This window comes from Pristiophorus japonicus, chromosome 10 (genome assembly GCF_044704955.1).
Source record: "Pristiophorus japonicus isolate sPriJap1 chromosome 10, sPriJap1.hap1, whole genome shotgun sequence".
Classification (NCBI taxonomy): domain Eukaryota; kingdom Metazoa; phylum Chordata; class Chondrichthyes; family Pristiophoridae; genus Pristiophorus; species Pristiophorus japonicus.
This window is the reverse complement of record NC_091986.1, coordinates 48,700,242-48,714,894: the sequence shown is the minus strand read 5'-3', so window position 1 is coordinate 48,714,894 and position 14,653 is coordinate 48,700,242. Positions and strand designations below refer to the sequence as shown.

Below are 14,653 nucleotides of genomic sequence, written 5' to 3'. Positions count from 1 at the left end.
CGCCTTCTGAAAGTCCAAATATACCACATCAACTGGTTCTCCCTTGTCCACTCTACTGGAAACATCCTCAAAAAATTCCAGAAGATTTGTCAAGCATGATTTCCCTTTCACAAATCCATGCTGACTTGGACCTATCATGTCACCTCTTTCCAAATGCACTGCTATGACATCCTTAATAATTGATTCCATCATTTTACCCACTACCGATGTCAGGCTGACCGGTCTATAATTCCCTGTTTTCTCTCTCCCTCCTTTTTTAAAAAGTGGGGTTACATTGGCTACCCTCCACTCCATAGGAACTGATCCAGAGTCAATGGAATGTTGGAAAATGACTGTCAACGCATCCACTATTTCCAAGGCCACCTCCTTAAGTACTCTGGGATGCAGTCCATCAGGCCCTGGGGATTTATCGGCCTTCAATCCCATCAATTTCCCCAACACAATTTCCCAGCTAATAAGGATTTCCCTCAGTTCCTCCTCCTTACTAGACCCCCCGACCCCTTTTATAACCGGAAGGTCGTTTGTGTCCTCCTTCGTGAATACCGAACCAAAGTACTTGTTCAATTGGTCCGCCATTTCTTTGTTCCCCGTTATGACTTCCCCTGATTCTGACTGCAGGGGACCTACGTTTGTCTTTACTAACCTTTTTCTCTTTACATATCTATAGAAAGTTTTGCAATCCGTCTTAATGTTCCCTGCAAGCTTCTTCTCATGCTCCATTTTCCCTGCCCTAATCAAACCCTTTGTCCTCCTCTGCTGAGTTCTAAATTTCTCCCAGTCCCCAGGTTCGCTGCTATTTCTGGCCAATTTGTATGCCGCTTCCTTGGCTTTAATACTATCCCTGATTTCCCTTGATAGCCACGGTTGAGCCACCTTCCCTTTTTGATTTTTATGTACAATTGTTGTACATAAGGGGCCTCGCATGACCAGATTGCTAATTAATCCTCTCTCGTCACACAAGACCCAGTCTAAGATGGCCTCCCCCCGAGTTGGTTCCTCGACATATTGGTCTAAAAAACCATCCCTTATGCACTCCAGGAAATCCTCCTCCACCGTATTGCTTCCAGTTTGGTTAGCCCAATCTATGTGCATATTAAAGTCACCCATTATAACTGCTGCACCTTTATTGCATGCACCCCTAATTTCCTGTTTGATGCCCTCCCGAACATCACTACTACTGTTTGGAGGTCTGTATACAACTCCCACTAACGTTTTTTGCCCTTTGAACCAACTTGAGAGCAGGCCATCCTAGACTGGGTCTTGTGTGACGAGAGAGGATTAATTAGCAATCTGGTCATGCGAGGCCCCTTGGGGAAGAGTGACCATAATATGGTAGAATTCTTTATTAAGATGGAGAGTGACACAGTTAATTCAAAGACTAGGGTCCTGAACTTAAAGAAAGGAAACTTCGATGGTATGAGACGTGAATTGGCTAGGGTAGACTGGAGAATGATACTTAAAGGGTTGTCGGTGGATAGGCACTGGCAGACATTTAAAGATCACATGGATGAATTACAACAATTGTACATCCCTGTGTGGCGTAAAAAAATAAAAAAAAGGGATGATGGCACAGACGTGGCTAACAAGGGAAATTAGGAATAGTGTTAAAATTGGCCAGAAAAAGCAGCAAATCTGAGGACTGGGAGAAATTTTGAATTCAGTAGATTAGGACTAAGGGTTTAATTAGGAAGGGGAAAATAGAGTATGAGAGTAAACTTGCAGGGAACATAAAAACTGACTGCAAAAACTTCTATAGATATATAAAGAGAAAAAGATTAGTGAAGACGAATGTAGTCAAAATCAGGTGAATTCATAATGGGGAACAAGGAAATGGCAGAACAATTGAACAAATACTTTGGTTCTGTCTTCACTAAGGAAGACATGAATAACCTCCCGGAAAATACGAGAGGACCGAGGGTCTAGCGAGAAGGGGGAACTGAGGGAAATCCTTATTAGTCAGGAAATGGTGTTAGGGAAATTGAAGGGACTGAAGGCCAATAAATCCCCAGGGCCTGATAGTCGCATCCCAGAGTACTTAAGGAAGTAACCTTAGAAATAGTGGTGGTCATTTTCCAACATTCCATGGACTCAGGATCAGTTCCTATGGATTAGAGTGTAGCTAATGTAACCCCACTTTTTAAAAAATGAGGGAGAGAGAAAACACGGAATTATAGACTGGTTAGCCTGACATCGGTGGTGGGGAAAATGCTGGAATCAATTATTAAAGATGTAATAGCAGCACATTTGGAAAGCAGTGACAGGATCGGTCCAAGTCAGCATGGATTTATGAAAGGGAAATCATGCTTGACAAATCTTCTAGAATTTTTTGAGAATGTAACTCGTAGAGTGGATAAGGGAGAACCAGTGGATGTGGTGTATTTGGACTTTCAAAAGGCTTTTGACAAGGTCCCACACAAGAGATTAGTGTGTAAAATGAAGGCACATGGTATTGAGGGTAATGTATTGACGTGGATAGAGAAATGGTTGGCAGACAGGAAGCAAAGAGTAGGAATAAACGGGTCCTTTTCAGAATGGCAGGCAGTGACTAGTGGGGTGCCGCAGGGTTCAATGCTGGGTCCCCAGCTATTTACAATATACAGTAATGATTTAGACGAAGGAATTGAACGTAATATCTCCAAGTTTGCAGATGACACTAAGCTGGGTGGCAGGGCGAGCTACGAGGAGGATGCTAAGAGGCTGCAGGGAGACTTGGACAGGTTAGATGAATGAGCAAATGCATGGGAGATGCAGTATAATATAGATAAATGTGAGGTTATCCACTTTGGTGGCAAAAACAGGAAGGCAGATTATTATCTGAATGGTGACAGATTAATAAAAGGGGCGGTTCAACGAGAACTGGGTGTCATGGTACATCAGTCATTGAAGGTAGGCATGCAGCTACAGCAGGCAGTAAAGAAAGCAAATGGCATGCTGGCCTTCATAGCGAGGGGATTTGAGTATAGGAGCAGGGAGGTCTTACTGCAGTTGTACAGGGCCTTGGTGAGACCACACCTTGAGTATTGTGTGCAGTTTTGGTCTCCTAATCTGAGGAAGGACGTGCTTACTATTGAGGGAGTGCAGCAAAGGTTCACCAGACTGATTCCAGGGGTGGCAGGACTGACATATGAGGAAAGACTGGATTGGCTAGGCTTATACTCACTGGAATTTAGAAGAATGAGAGGGGATCTCATAAAAACATATAAAATTCTGACGGGTCTGGACAGGTTAGATGCAGGAAGAATGTTCCCGATGTTGGGGAAGTCCAGAACCAGGTGACACAGTCTAAGGATAAGGGGTAAGCCATATAGGACCAAAATGAGGAGAAACTTTTTCACCCAGAGAGTTGTGAACCTGTGGAATTCTCTGCCACAGAAAGTTGTGGAGTCCAGTTCGTTGAACATATTCAAAAGGGAGTTAGATGTGGCCCATACGGCTAAAGGGATCAGTGGGTATGGAGAGGAGGCATGGGTGGGTACTGAGGTTGCATGATCAGCCATGATCATATTGAATGGCGGTGCAGGCTCTAAGGGCCAAATGGCCTGCTCCTGCACCTATTTTCTATGTTTTTATGTACACACACCCACACCGTAACCGTACCATACACACCGCACAATAACCGTACCGTACACACCATACCATAACCGTACCATACATACACCCACACCGTAACCATATCGTACTCACACCGTAGCCATAGTGTACTCACACCCACACCGTAACCTTACCGTACTCACACCACACCATAACCATACTCACACCGCACCGTAACCGTACCGTACTCACACCACACTGTAACTGTACCGTACACACACCGCACCGTAACCGTACCGTACACAGAACCACACTAACTGTAATGTACTCACACCGCATCCTAACCATACCATACTCACACCATAGCCATACCGTACTGATACACCACACTAACTGGACCGTACTCACACCACACTATAACCGGACCGTACTCACACCACACCGTAACCGTACCATACAAACAGCCACACCGTAACCGTAACATACACATACCCACACTGTAACCATACCATACTCACACCCACACCGTACCATACTCATACACCACTAATGCATATTTATGGCGAGTTTGATTGAAATAAGTTTGTAGTTTCGATGTGGTTCTGGCGATCTCATGCCCCACCCCACCCCACCCCAGCTCAACCACTAACCCTGGGAGTGAATCCCACAGTCTCAGCACTCTGTGTGTGATGAAGTTTCTCCTGCCCTCTGTCCTAAATCTCTTGTATTTGTTCTTCTATCAATGGCCCCTCATTCTTGACGCTCAACCACTGGAAGCAGTCTGCTTTTATCCACGGTGCCCCGTCCATCCATCATTTTAAACCCTTCTATCGTATCACCATGTAATCTGCGCATGCTATCGAATAAAGCCCCAATTTTTTCAAGTGTTTCCTCCTATTTGTAATTCCTTGCAACAGGCAGCATGCCAGTGAATCTGTGCTGTACCCTCTCTAAAGCCTCAATATCCTTCCTACAGCAAGGAACCCAATATTCCACAAAGTATTCCAACTGAGGTAGCTACTCTGCCTCTCCCACAGATAAATGAATTGACGGTACGAAGGACACAGGAAAGGTTGTAAGTCATTCACATACATCCTTTCTATCTCACAGGTGTGCAAGGAATTCCAGGACAGCCAGGACCTCCTGGGCTTTTAGGCCAGCCAGGGCACGATGGCCTTGCAGGCCAGCCTGGCACCCCAGGGATAAAGGTGAGCAATTATACCACATATACAATGACACTTGACTCCAATGGATTTTTTTCTTTTTTACTTTCCTTCTAATCCTTGCTACTAATGACCTGGACTTGGGTATACAGGCAATCATTTCAACATTTGCAGATGACATGAAACTTCAAAATGTATTAAACAATGAGGGGGACAGCAACAGACTTCAGGAGGACATAGACAGACTAGTAAAATGGGCATGATGAAATTTAACAACAACAACTTGTATTTATATAGCGACTTTAAAGTAGTGAAACATCCCAAGGCTCTTCACAGGAGTATTATGAGATAAAAATTTGATACTGAGCCACATAAGTAGAAATTAGCGCAGGGTTCACAGAGGTAGGTTTTAAGGAGCATTTTGAGGTAGGAAAGGGAGGTAGAGAGGCAGAGAAGTTTAGGCAGGGAATTCCAGAGCTTGGGGCCTAGGCAACAGAAGGCACACCCACCAATGGTTGAGCGATTACAATCAGGGATGCTCAGGAGGGCAGAATTAGAGGAGCGCAGACATCTCGGGGTTGTGGGGCTGGAGGAGATTACAGAGATAGGGAGGGACGAGGCCATAGAGGGATTTGGAAATGAGGATGAGAATTTTGAAATCAAGGCGTTGCTTAACCGGATGCCAATGTAGGTCAGCGAGCACAGGGGTGACGGCTGAATAGGACTTGGTGCGCTTTAGGACACGGGCAGCCGAGTTTTGGATCACCTCTAGTTTATATAGGATAGAATGTGGGAGGCCAGCCAGGAGTGCGTTGGAATAGTCAAGTCTAGAGGTAACAAAGACATAGATGAGGGCTTCAGCAGTGGATGAGCTGAGGCAAGAGCGGATACGGGCGATGTTATGGAGGTGGACATAGGTGGTCTTAGGTTAACACAGAAAAGTGTGGTGATACATTTTGATAGGAAGAATGAGGAGAGGCAATGCAAACTAAATGGTACAATTTTTAAGGGAGTGCAGGAACAGAGAGGGGGTGCAGGAACAGAGAGGGGGTGAAGGAACTGCGAGGGGGTACATATATACAAATCTTTGCAAGTGGCAGTACCAGTTAAGAAGGCTGTTCAAAAGGCATACGGGATTATTATGTCTGTAGTGTACTTATGAATGACTCCACGAGGTAATGTGTTGTACTCAAACTGCAGTGACCTTGGTCCTTTATTCGTAACTCCAGAGTGAGACAGCCGCATGGTGGCTCCCCTTTTATATAGCCCCTGCCACCAGGGCAGGAAACCCTGGTCTCCACCAGTTGCACCCTCTAGTGGTTCCAGCATGTATATACACAGTGTACACCTTATTGATAGTACATCAGGTAAACAAGTCTCCATCTTATTCAACTATAAGTGACTACACAGAGAGTATATCTATAGTCTGCATATATAACATCACTCTCCCCCAAGTCCTTTGTGCCAATTGCGTTTGCACTATGTGCTCTGGCTTAGCTCTCCCCAGACTTAAGTGCCAATAACCCTTGCACCTTGGCTGTGCTTTGGTTCGGCTCTCTCCCTGTTAACCCCCAAGTCCTTTTGCCACAACATTGGGTAGTGGTTACCAGTTTGGATGGTTTGATGATGCAGTGGAGGTTCCAGTGGGTTCTGGGTGTGATCCATGTCTGTGTCCATGGCTACATTCCCTGACCCTCCCCGCCACCCCACAGCGAGATCATGCAGCTGGCCCGTTACATTAACATATAGGATCAGACACAGTGCAAGTACAAAGAAAGGAAGAAAAAAACATTTTTTTTTACAGTTTGTATCGTGACACCTTGGTTCAGTGACTTACATTCGTTACGTTTTACAGTCGTGCGCCAGGATTGGGTAGATTGCACTCGTGGTTCAGTCATGGTCAGTACTGAGGTAGCAGTACAGGTATGCGAGGACGCTAGTTCTAGAGGAACCGGATGGGGTCCTAGTTGTCTGACGGCAGTCGGATTATTGCCACACAGTCGTGATGGACGGTTTGTGCTGCTCTGTTCTCTGGTGCCTGGCCCAAGCGAAGATGAGATTTTGCTCAGCCTCTGACATCGATTGCTGGAGTGAAGAGGTCTTCCCATTTCCACTTGATCTTCCCCATCCACCTTCTTCCGAGTAGCGTTGGACCATCACCTGCAACAATCCACAGAGGTAACTTGTGCACCACGCCATTATGGATTACACTTACATCCACACTACCAAGGACTGGGATCAGCTCCTTGGTGTAGGTGCACAACTTTTCCTGTACTGGAACCAGCTTGGGTTGTTTTTTTGTTCTAGAGCCTCTCAAAAGCAACCTGGCTCATCACTGACTGGCTCGCTCCCATGTCCACTTCCATGAAGACTAGAACGCTGTTTATCTCAACTACCATCTTCACTGGAGGACAATCGGTGGTGCAGGTATACACTCCATACACTTCTTGGAGCTGAGTTGCCTCTCTCGCCAAATCATCATACTGGATTCAAAGTTATCTACCGACTCCTCTGCTAGACGGTGAGTCGTATTTCTTTTACACATGTGCTGGAGGTGGCCCTTCGTGTTACAGGCTTTGCATACGTACTCAGCAAACCGACACTGGTCAGCCCGATGGTTTCCTCCGCCATGCCAGCACAGTGCTATTCGATTAGCACCCCTCGGCGGACTTGAGTTCTGGAACCCTGAGGTCTGTGCTCTCTGCCTTGGGCAGAGTCACGTTCTACAGTCTTGCCTGTGAAAGGCACCATTCTGTGTACTGTACTTGCTGGGTTTGAGTCCACAAGATGAATAATTTGCTTGGTGTTGCAGGTCGAGGTCATGAGCGCCTGACTGATGCTGATGGCCTTCTGCAAATTGACTGTGGTGTTGGCAGATAATAGCTTGTGAAGGAGGCCCTCATGGCCAATTCCTTTCACTAAGATGTCTCGCAATTCTTCATTGAGGTGCGCGCAAAATCACATGGTGCTGCAAGTCTCCTGAAGTCGGCAGCATATTTTGCAATCTCCTGGCCCTCAGGTCTGCGGTGAGTGTAGAATCTGTGCCTGGCCGTGAGGATGCCCTCTTTTGGTTTAAGTTGGTCACGAATTAGTTCAGTCAGCTCATCGTATGTCTTATCGTTGGCCTTCTAAGTGCGAGCAAGTCCCTGACGAGGTGGGAGACCTCGGCCCCACAACTGGTCAGCAGTATAGCCTTGCGCTTCTCCGCCGATGTGTCCGTCTCACCTGCCAGGTCGTTTGCCACGAAATACAGCTCGAGCCTTTCCGTGAACGCATCCCAATCATCACCCTCTGCGAAGTCTTTCAGTGTGCCAAAGGTAGCCATAATCGTGTGAAAGTCTGTATTCTCGTCACCAGTTATTATGTCTGAATGACTCCACGAGGCAATGTGTTGTACTCAAACTATAGTGACCTTGGTCCTTTATTCGTAACTCCAGAGTGAGGCAGCCGCATGGTGGCTCCCCTTTTATACAGCCCCTGCCACCAGGGCAGGAAACCCCGTTCTCCACCAGTTGCACCCTCTAGTGGTGCCAGCATGTATAGACACTGTGTAAACCTTATTGATAGTACATCAGGTAAACAAGTCTCCATCTCATGCAACTATACAATGATTACACAGAGAGCATATCTATAGTCTGCATATATAACAGGGAACCTGGGCTTTATAAATAGAGGCATAGAGTACAAAAAGTTATGATGAACTTTTATAAAACACTGGGGTTCTGCCAATTCTGGGCACCACAATTTAGAATGTCAAGGCCTTAGAGAGGGTGCAGAGGAGATTTACCAGAATGGTATCAGGGATGAAAGACTTCAGTTATGCGGAGAGACTGAAGAAGTTGGGCTTGTTCTTCTTAGAGCAGAGAAGGGTAAGGGGAGATTTGATAGAGGTGATCAAAATCATGAAGGGTTTTGATCGAGTAAATAAAGAGAAACTGTTCCTGTTATATATATGGACTTGAATTTACTCTGTACAGCCACCAGAGGGCTCACTCCCCTTGGGAGCACAGTATTTAAGAAGGCTTCACAAGTTGGAGAGGCATTCTGGAGACCTGCAATAAAAGACTACGGTCACACTTTACTTTGAGCGCACAGTGTTCAGTCTGACTCTTTCTCCATACACAACAACTGGCGATGAGATACAGATAGTGAATCCAAAGATGCAGACAGCAGTGGGCATCCTGGAGAAATTTTCGGAGGGAGATGATTGGGAAAGATTTGTGGAGCGACTCGACCAACACTTCGTGGCCAACGAGCTAGATGGGGAAGAGATTGCTGCCAAACGTAGAGCGATCCTCCTCACCGTCTGTGGGGCACCAACATATGGCCTCATGAAGAATCTGCTCACTCCAGCGAAACCCACGGAGAAATCGTACAATGATTAGTGCACACTGGTCTGAGAGCATTTGAACCTGAAGGAAAGCGTTCTGATGGCGAGATACCGGTTCTACACCTACAAAAGGTCTGAAGGCCAGGAAGTGGCGAGTTATGTCGCCAAGCTGAGACGCTTTGCAGGACATTGCGAATTTGAAGGACATTTGGAGCACATGCTCAGAGACTTTTTCGTACTTGGTATTGTCGTGTTCTCAACTCTAGAATATATTCACACGAGGCATATACTGCAGACAAGGTCATTCATGACCTGCACCTTTATTCCCCGGGCCAAGGAGTGCTGAGCCTGCTTGGAACCGCCCTTTAAGTACCTGGCTGACCAGGTAAGGAGTATCTCCCACAAGTTCACCCCCTGTGGTCAAGGTGTGTATTTCACAGTTGTATACAGTGTACAGTGTTGTTACATATTGGTTATAGTTATCTGAAGGTTACAAACATGACATCACCTCCCCCCCAATTTCTTTGGGTCAAAGATTGAGTCTTTCAGGCGGTCGACCCTCTCTCGTGGAGCGCCGCAGTTGTGGCTCTGGTGGTTGAGCCGTAGTATGCGTCTCTGTGGCCTGAGTTGGTTCCGGCCTGTCCGGGCTGGCCGCAGGGACTGTGCATGCTGTTGAATGTCCTTGTTGCTCGTTCACTGGCAGTGGTGTGGCTGACATCCCATGGTCTATTTCAGGTTCCACAGTTCCATGCTGAACCTTTTCTTTACCTGGTCCAGATGTTTGTGGCATATCTGCCCATTGTTTAGTCTGACCACTATGACCCTATTTCCCTCTTTACCAATTACGGTGCCCTCAAGCCACTTGGGTCCGAGTGCATGGTTAAGCACAAATACCGGGTCATCCATTTCTATACACCTCCCCCTTGAGTTTCGATCATGGCACTCGGTTTGGGACTGCCGCTTGCCCTCAACAATATCTGCCAGGCTCGGGTGAATGAGGGACAGCCGCGTTTTGAGCGTGCGTTTCATGAGGAGTTCTGCTGGCGGGACTCCCGTGAGCGAGTGCGGGCGGGACTTATAGGCCAGCAGGAGGCGCGATAGGCGGTACTGAAGAGTAGGTCCCTGGATACAGAGCATGCCTTGTTTTATGACTTGGACCGCACGTTTTGCCTGGCCAATAGAAGCCAGCTTGAACGGCGCCGTCCGGACGTGTTTAATGCCATTACCCGACATAAACTCCTGGAATTCATGGCTGGTGAAACATGGGCCATTTTCACTGACCAGAATGATCGGCAAGCCATGGGTTGCGAAAACCGTGCACAGACTCTCCATGGATGGATGTCGTGCACGAGTTTAATATGATGCACTCGATCCATTTCGAATATGCATCGACTACAATCAAGAACATTTTTCCCATGAACGGCTCCGCATAGTCCACGTGGATGCGTGACCATGGCCTGGTGGGCCAGGGCCACAGGCTGAGTGGGGCCTCCCTGGGGGCATTGCCCAGCTGGGCACACGTCGTGCACCTGCGAACCCAGTGTTCCAGGTCTGAGTCAATCCCTGGCCACCATACATGTGACCGGACAATGGCCTTCTTTAGCACAATGCCAGGGTGCTCGCTGTGGAGTTCCCTGATGAACGCTTTCCTTCCTTTCTGGGGCATAACTACTCGGCTGCCCCATAGTAGGCAGTCGGCTTGGATGGAGAGCTCATCCATCCGTCTCTGAAATGGTCTGACCTCCTCGGGGGACGCCCCGTGTGCGGGCGCCCAATCCCCAGTCAGGACATATTTCTTTATCATGGATAGGAGGGGGTCCCTGTTGGTCCAGAGTTTGATCTGGCGGGCTGTGATGGGGGAGCCCGCAGTGTCAAAAACCTCAACGGCCATGACCATCTCAGCGATTTGCTCCGCTGCCCCCTCGGTGGTGGCCAGTGGAAGCCTGCTGAGCGCGTCAGCGCAATTTTCGGTGCCTGGCCGGTGCCGTATGGTGTAGTTATACACAGCCAGCATGAGAGCCCATCGCTGTATGTGAGCTGACGCATTGGCATTGACAGCCTTGCTGTCGGACAACAGGGATGATAACGGCTTGTGATCCGTTTCTAACTCGAACGGTCTGCCGAAAAGATACTGGTGCATCTTTTTCACACCGTAAACGCAAGCGAGTGCTTCCTTTTCGACCATGCCGTACCCACGCTCTGCCTGGGAGAGCGACCTGGAGGCATAAGCCACCGGTTGTAGTCGGCCGTCGTCATTTCCCTGCTGCAACACACACCCAACCCCGTATGATGATGCATCGCATGTTAAAACTAGTTTTTTACAGGGGTCATACAAAGTCAACAGTTTGTTGGAACAAAGCAGGTTCCGCGCCCTGTTGAAAGCCCGTTCCTGACAGTCCCCCCAGAACCAGTCACAACCCTTACGCAGGAGCACATGTAACAGCTCCAACAATGTGCTTAAGTTCGGCAGGAAGTTCCCGAAATAGTTCAAAAGTCCCAGGAACGATCGCAACTCCGATGTGTTGCCAGGCCTGGGCGCTCGACGGATCGCCTCCGTTTTGGATTCAGTAGGTCGGATCCCGTCTGCGGCAACCCTCCTGCCCAAAAACTCAACCTCTGAGGCCAAAAACACACACTTGGCCTTTTTCAGCCGCAGGCCTACCCGGTCCAGGTTGTGGAGGTGTTCCTAAGTGTCTCGACCCGTTGTTAGGATGTCGTCTTGGAATATGATTATGCCGGAAATGGATTTGAGCAAGCTTTCCATGTTCCTCTGGAAGATTGCGGCCGCTGAACGAAAGCCAAACGGACACCTGTTGTAGATGAATAATCCCTTGTGTGTCGTGATGGTGGTCAGAAGCTTGGATTCTTCAGCCAGTTCCTGAGTCATGTAGGCCGAGGTGAGGTCCAACTTAGTGAACAGCTTGCCACCTGCCAACATGGCAAAAAGGTCCTCCGCTCTTGGGAGCGGGTATTGGTCCTGCAGTGACACTCGGTTGATGGTGGCTTTGTAGTCGCCGCAGATCCTGACCGAGCTATCCGCTTTAAGGACAGGAACGGTGGGACTTGCCCAGTCACTGAATTCAACGGGCGAAATTATGCCCTCTCTGAGCAGCCTGTCTAATTCACTCTCAATTTTATCACGCATCGCATACGGCACCACTCTGGCTTTGTGATGCACTGGTCTGGCATCTGGAGTGATGTGTATCACTACTTTGGTGCCCTTGAACGTTCTGACACCGGGTTGAAACAGTGACCCGAATTTTTGTAGGACCTACGAGCATGAACTTCGCTCCACAGACGAAATGGTGTGCACATCTCTCCATTTCCAGTTCATCTCAGCTAGCCAGCTCCTTCCCAAAAGCGCAGGGCCATTTCCAGGAACAATCCAGAGTGGCAGGCGGTTCTGTGATCCATTGTGTGTTACCACCAGGTTTGCACTGCCCAGCACTGGGATGATTTCTCTGGTGTACGTGCGTAGCTGCGTGTCAATGCGTTCCAGTTTGGGCCTGCTAGCTCTGTGTGGCCATAGTCTCTCAAATTGTTGGACGCTCATAAGGGACTGGCTGGCTCTCGTATCCAGCTCCATGTGCACCAGGATGCCATTCAATAAAATTTTCATCATCATGGGTGGCGTTTTAGTGCATGAGCTGCGGACGTCAGCCACATGAATCCTCTGAACGTCGGCATCCATGGCTTGGCCCCAGGCATCATCCTGCATTGCAGATCCCTCGTCTGATTCCTCTGTTTCATAGATTAGCCTCGCTGCAGCCTTTCGGCACATTCTAGCCAAATGTCCTCTGGCTTTACAATTCCTGCAGGTGAACTGCTGGAACTTGCAGCTTTTAGCAGTATGTCTACCCCCGCATCTCCAGCATTGGCTGAAATTGTTGTTCATAAAGGGGCTGTATCAGGCATTCCTCTCTGATTGTCCCCTTGGTTGTTTCTAAGCACTCTGGTGGTGGGTGTCAATTGTCCCATCACGAGACGCATTGTTCCTCTTGATGGCGTGAACTGCCGATCCTCCTGCCATTGTCTCTGTTGCTGTCCCACCCTAGAGCCTGTTGCTGCCTGGGCGGTGTCAAATTGTCCTTGCCTGCCTGCCTGGGCGGTGTCGAATTGCCCTTGCCTGCCTGCCTGAGCGGTGTCGAATTGCCCTTGCCTGCCTGCGGGGTTCTGTATCACTTTTACAACATTAACTCCCTGGTTCATCACAACGTTAAAACCAGGGCTGCTTGCGTAAATTATCTTGGTCTCCTCTTCCCCAGCCAAGAAGGTCTGAGCTATCAAAGCTGTCCTTTCCAAAGTCAAGTCCTTGTCCTCAATAAGCTTCCTGAAAATACCGGCATGACTAATGCCCTCAATGAAAAAATCCCTTAACATCTCCCCCCTGCAGGCATCTGTGAACTTACAGAAGCTGGCCGGCCAAGCGCCTCAGGTCTGCAACGAAGTCCGAGATGCTTTGCCCTTCGCGACGCCGGTGTGTGTAGAACCGGTGCCGAGCCATGTGTACGCTGCTTGCTGGTTTCAGATGTTCGCTGATCAGCTGGCTGAGCTCTCCGAAAGACTTGTCGGCCGGCTTGAGAGGTGCAAGCAGGTCTTTCATCAGCGCGTACGTTTTTGTCCCACAGCTGGTCAGTAGATGCGCCCTCCGCTTGTCAGCCGCTTCCACTCCCAGCCAGTCCTTTGTGACAAAGGTCTGCTGGAGTCGCTCCACAAAATCGTCCCAGTCCTCACCCACACAGTAATGTTCCTCTGTGCTACCGGTGGCCATCCTTGTGGTTCAGTGATTCCCGTTTCTCGTCGCCAGATGTAGAGTTCTCAACTCTAGAACATATTCACACGAGGCATATACTGCAGACAAGGTCACTCATGACCTGCACCTTTATTCCCCGGACCAAGGAATGCTGAGCCTGCGTGGAACTTCCCTTTAAGTACCTGGCTGACCAGGTAAGGAGTGTCTCCCACAAATTCAACCCCTGTGGTCAAGGTGTGTATTTCACAGTTGTATACAGTGTACAGTGTTGTTACATATTGGTTACAGTTATGTGAAAGTTACAAACATGACAGGTATTCGCCACAAAACCATACTTCACAAGCTTTGACTGTAGAGACCCCAACCTTGAGTAAAGCCATAGCGATAGCCCAGGCATTCATTGCCACCAGTGACAATACGAAGCAAATCTCTCAGCATACAATTGCTGCTACAAGTACTGTGAACAAAGTGATGTTGTTTTCGAATCATAATGTACAGGGCAGATCACACATACCTTCAGCTACACGTCCGCAGATGTCTCAGAGTCCACCATCAAGGGTGATGAGTGCAAGGCCATTAACACCTTGTTGGCGCTGCGGGGGTGATCATCGTTTCCATTCATGCCGATTCAAAGGATACGTTTGCAAGGGCTGTGGAACAATGAGTGTGCAGGCAAGCTGCTAAGCCTGTTCAACCTGCAAACCACCACATTGCAGAGGAGGACAGATCCACGGAGGGTCACTATGAGCCAGAGCCTCAGATAGAGGAGGCAGGGGTTCATGGGGTGCACACATTTCCCACGAATTGTCCCCCGATAATGCTGAATGTTGAACTAAATGGACTCCTGGTGTCAATGGAGCTGGACACGGGCACGAG

General features: G+C 48.4%; 1 protein-coding gene across 1 annotated transcript in view; it reads left to right on the top strand.

Annotated features, from left to right (window-relative positions):
• Window positions 1-14,653, top strand: part of LOC139274984 (collagen alpha-5(IV) chain-like) — a 269,200-nt gene that overhangs the window by 174,593 nt on the left and 79,954 nt on the right. The window contains exon 29 of the mRNA XM_070891801.1: window positions 4,642-4,739. Within this exon, the coding sequence (XP_070747902.1) occupies window positions 4,642-4,739 (98 nt within the window). The remainder of the gene's footprint in view (window positions 1-4,641; window positions 4,740-14,653) is intronic.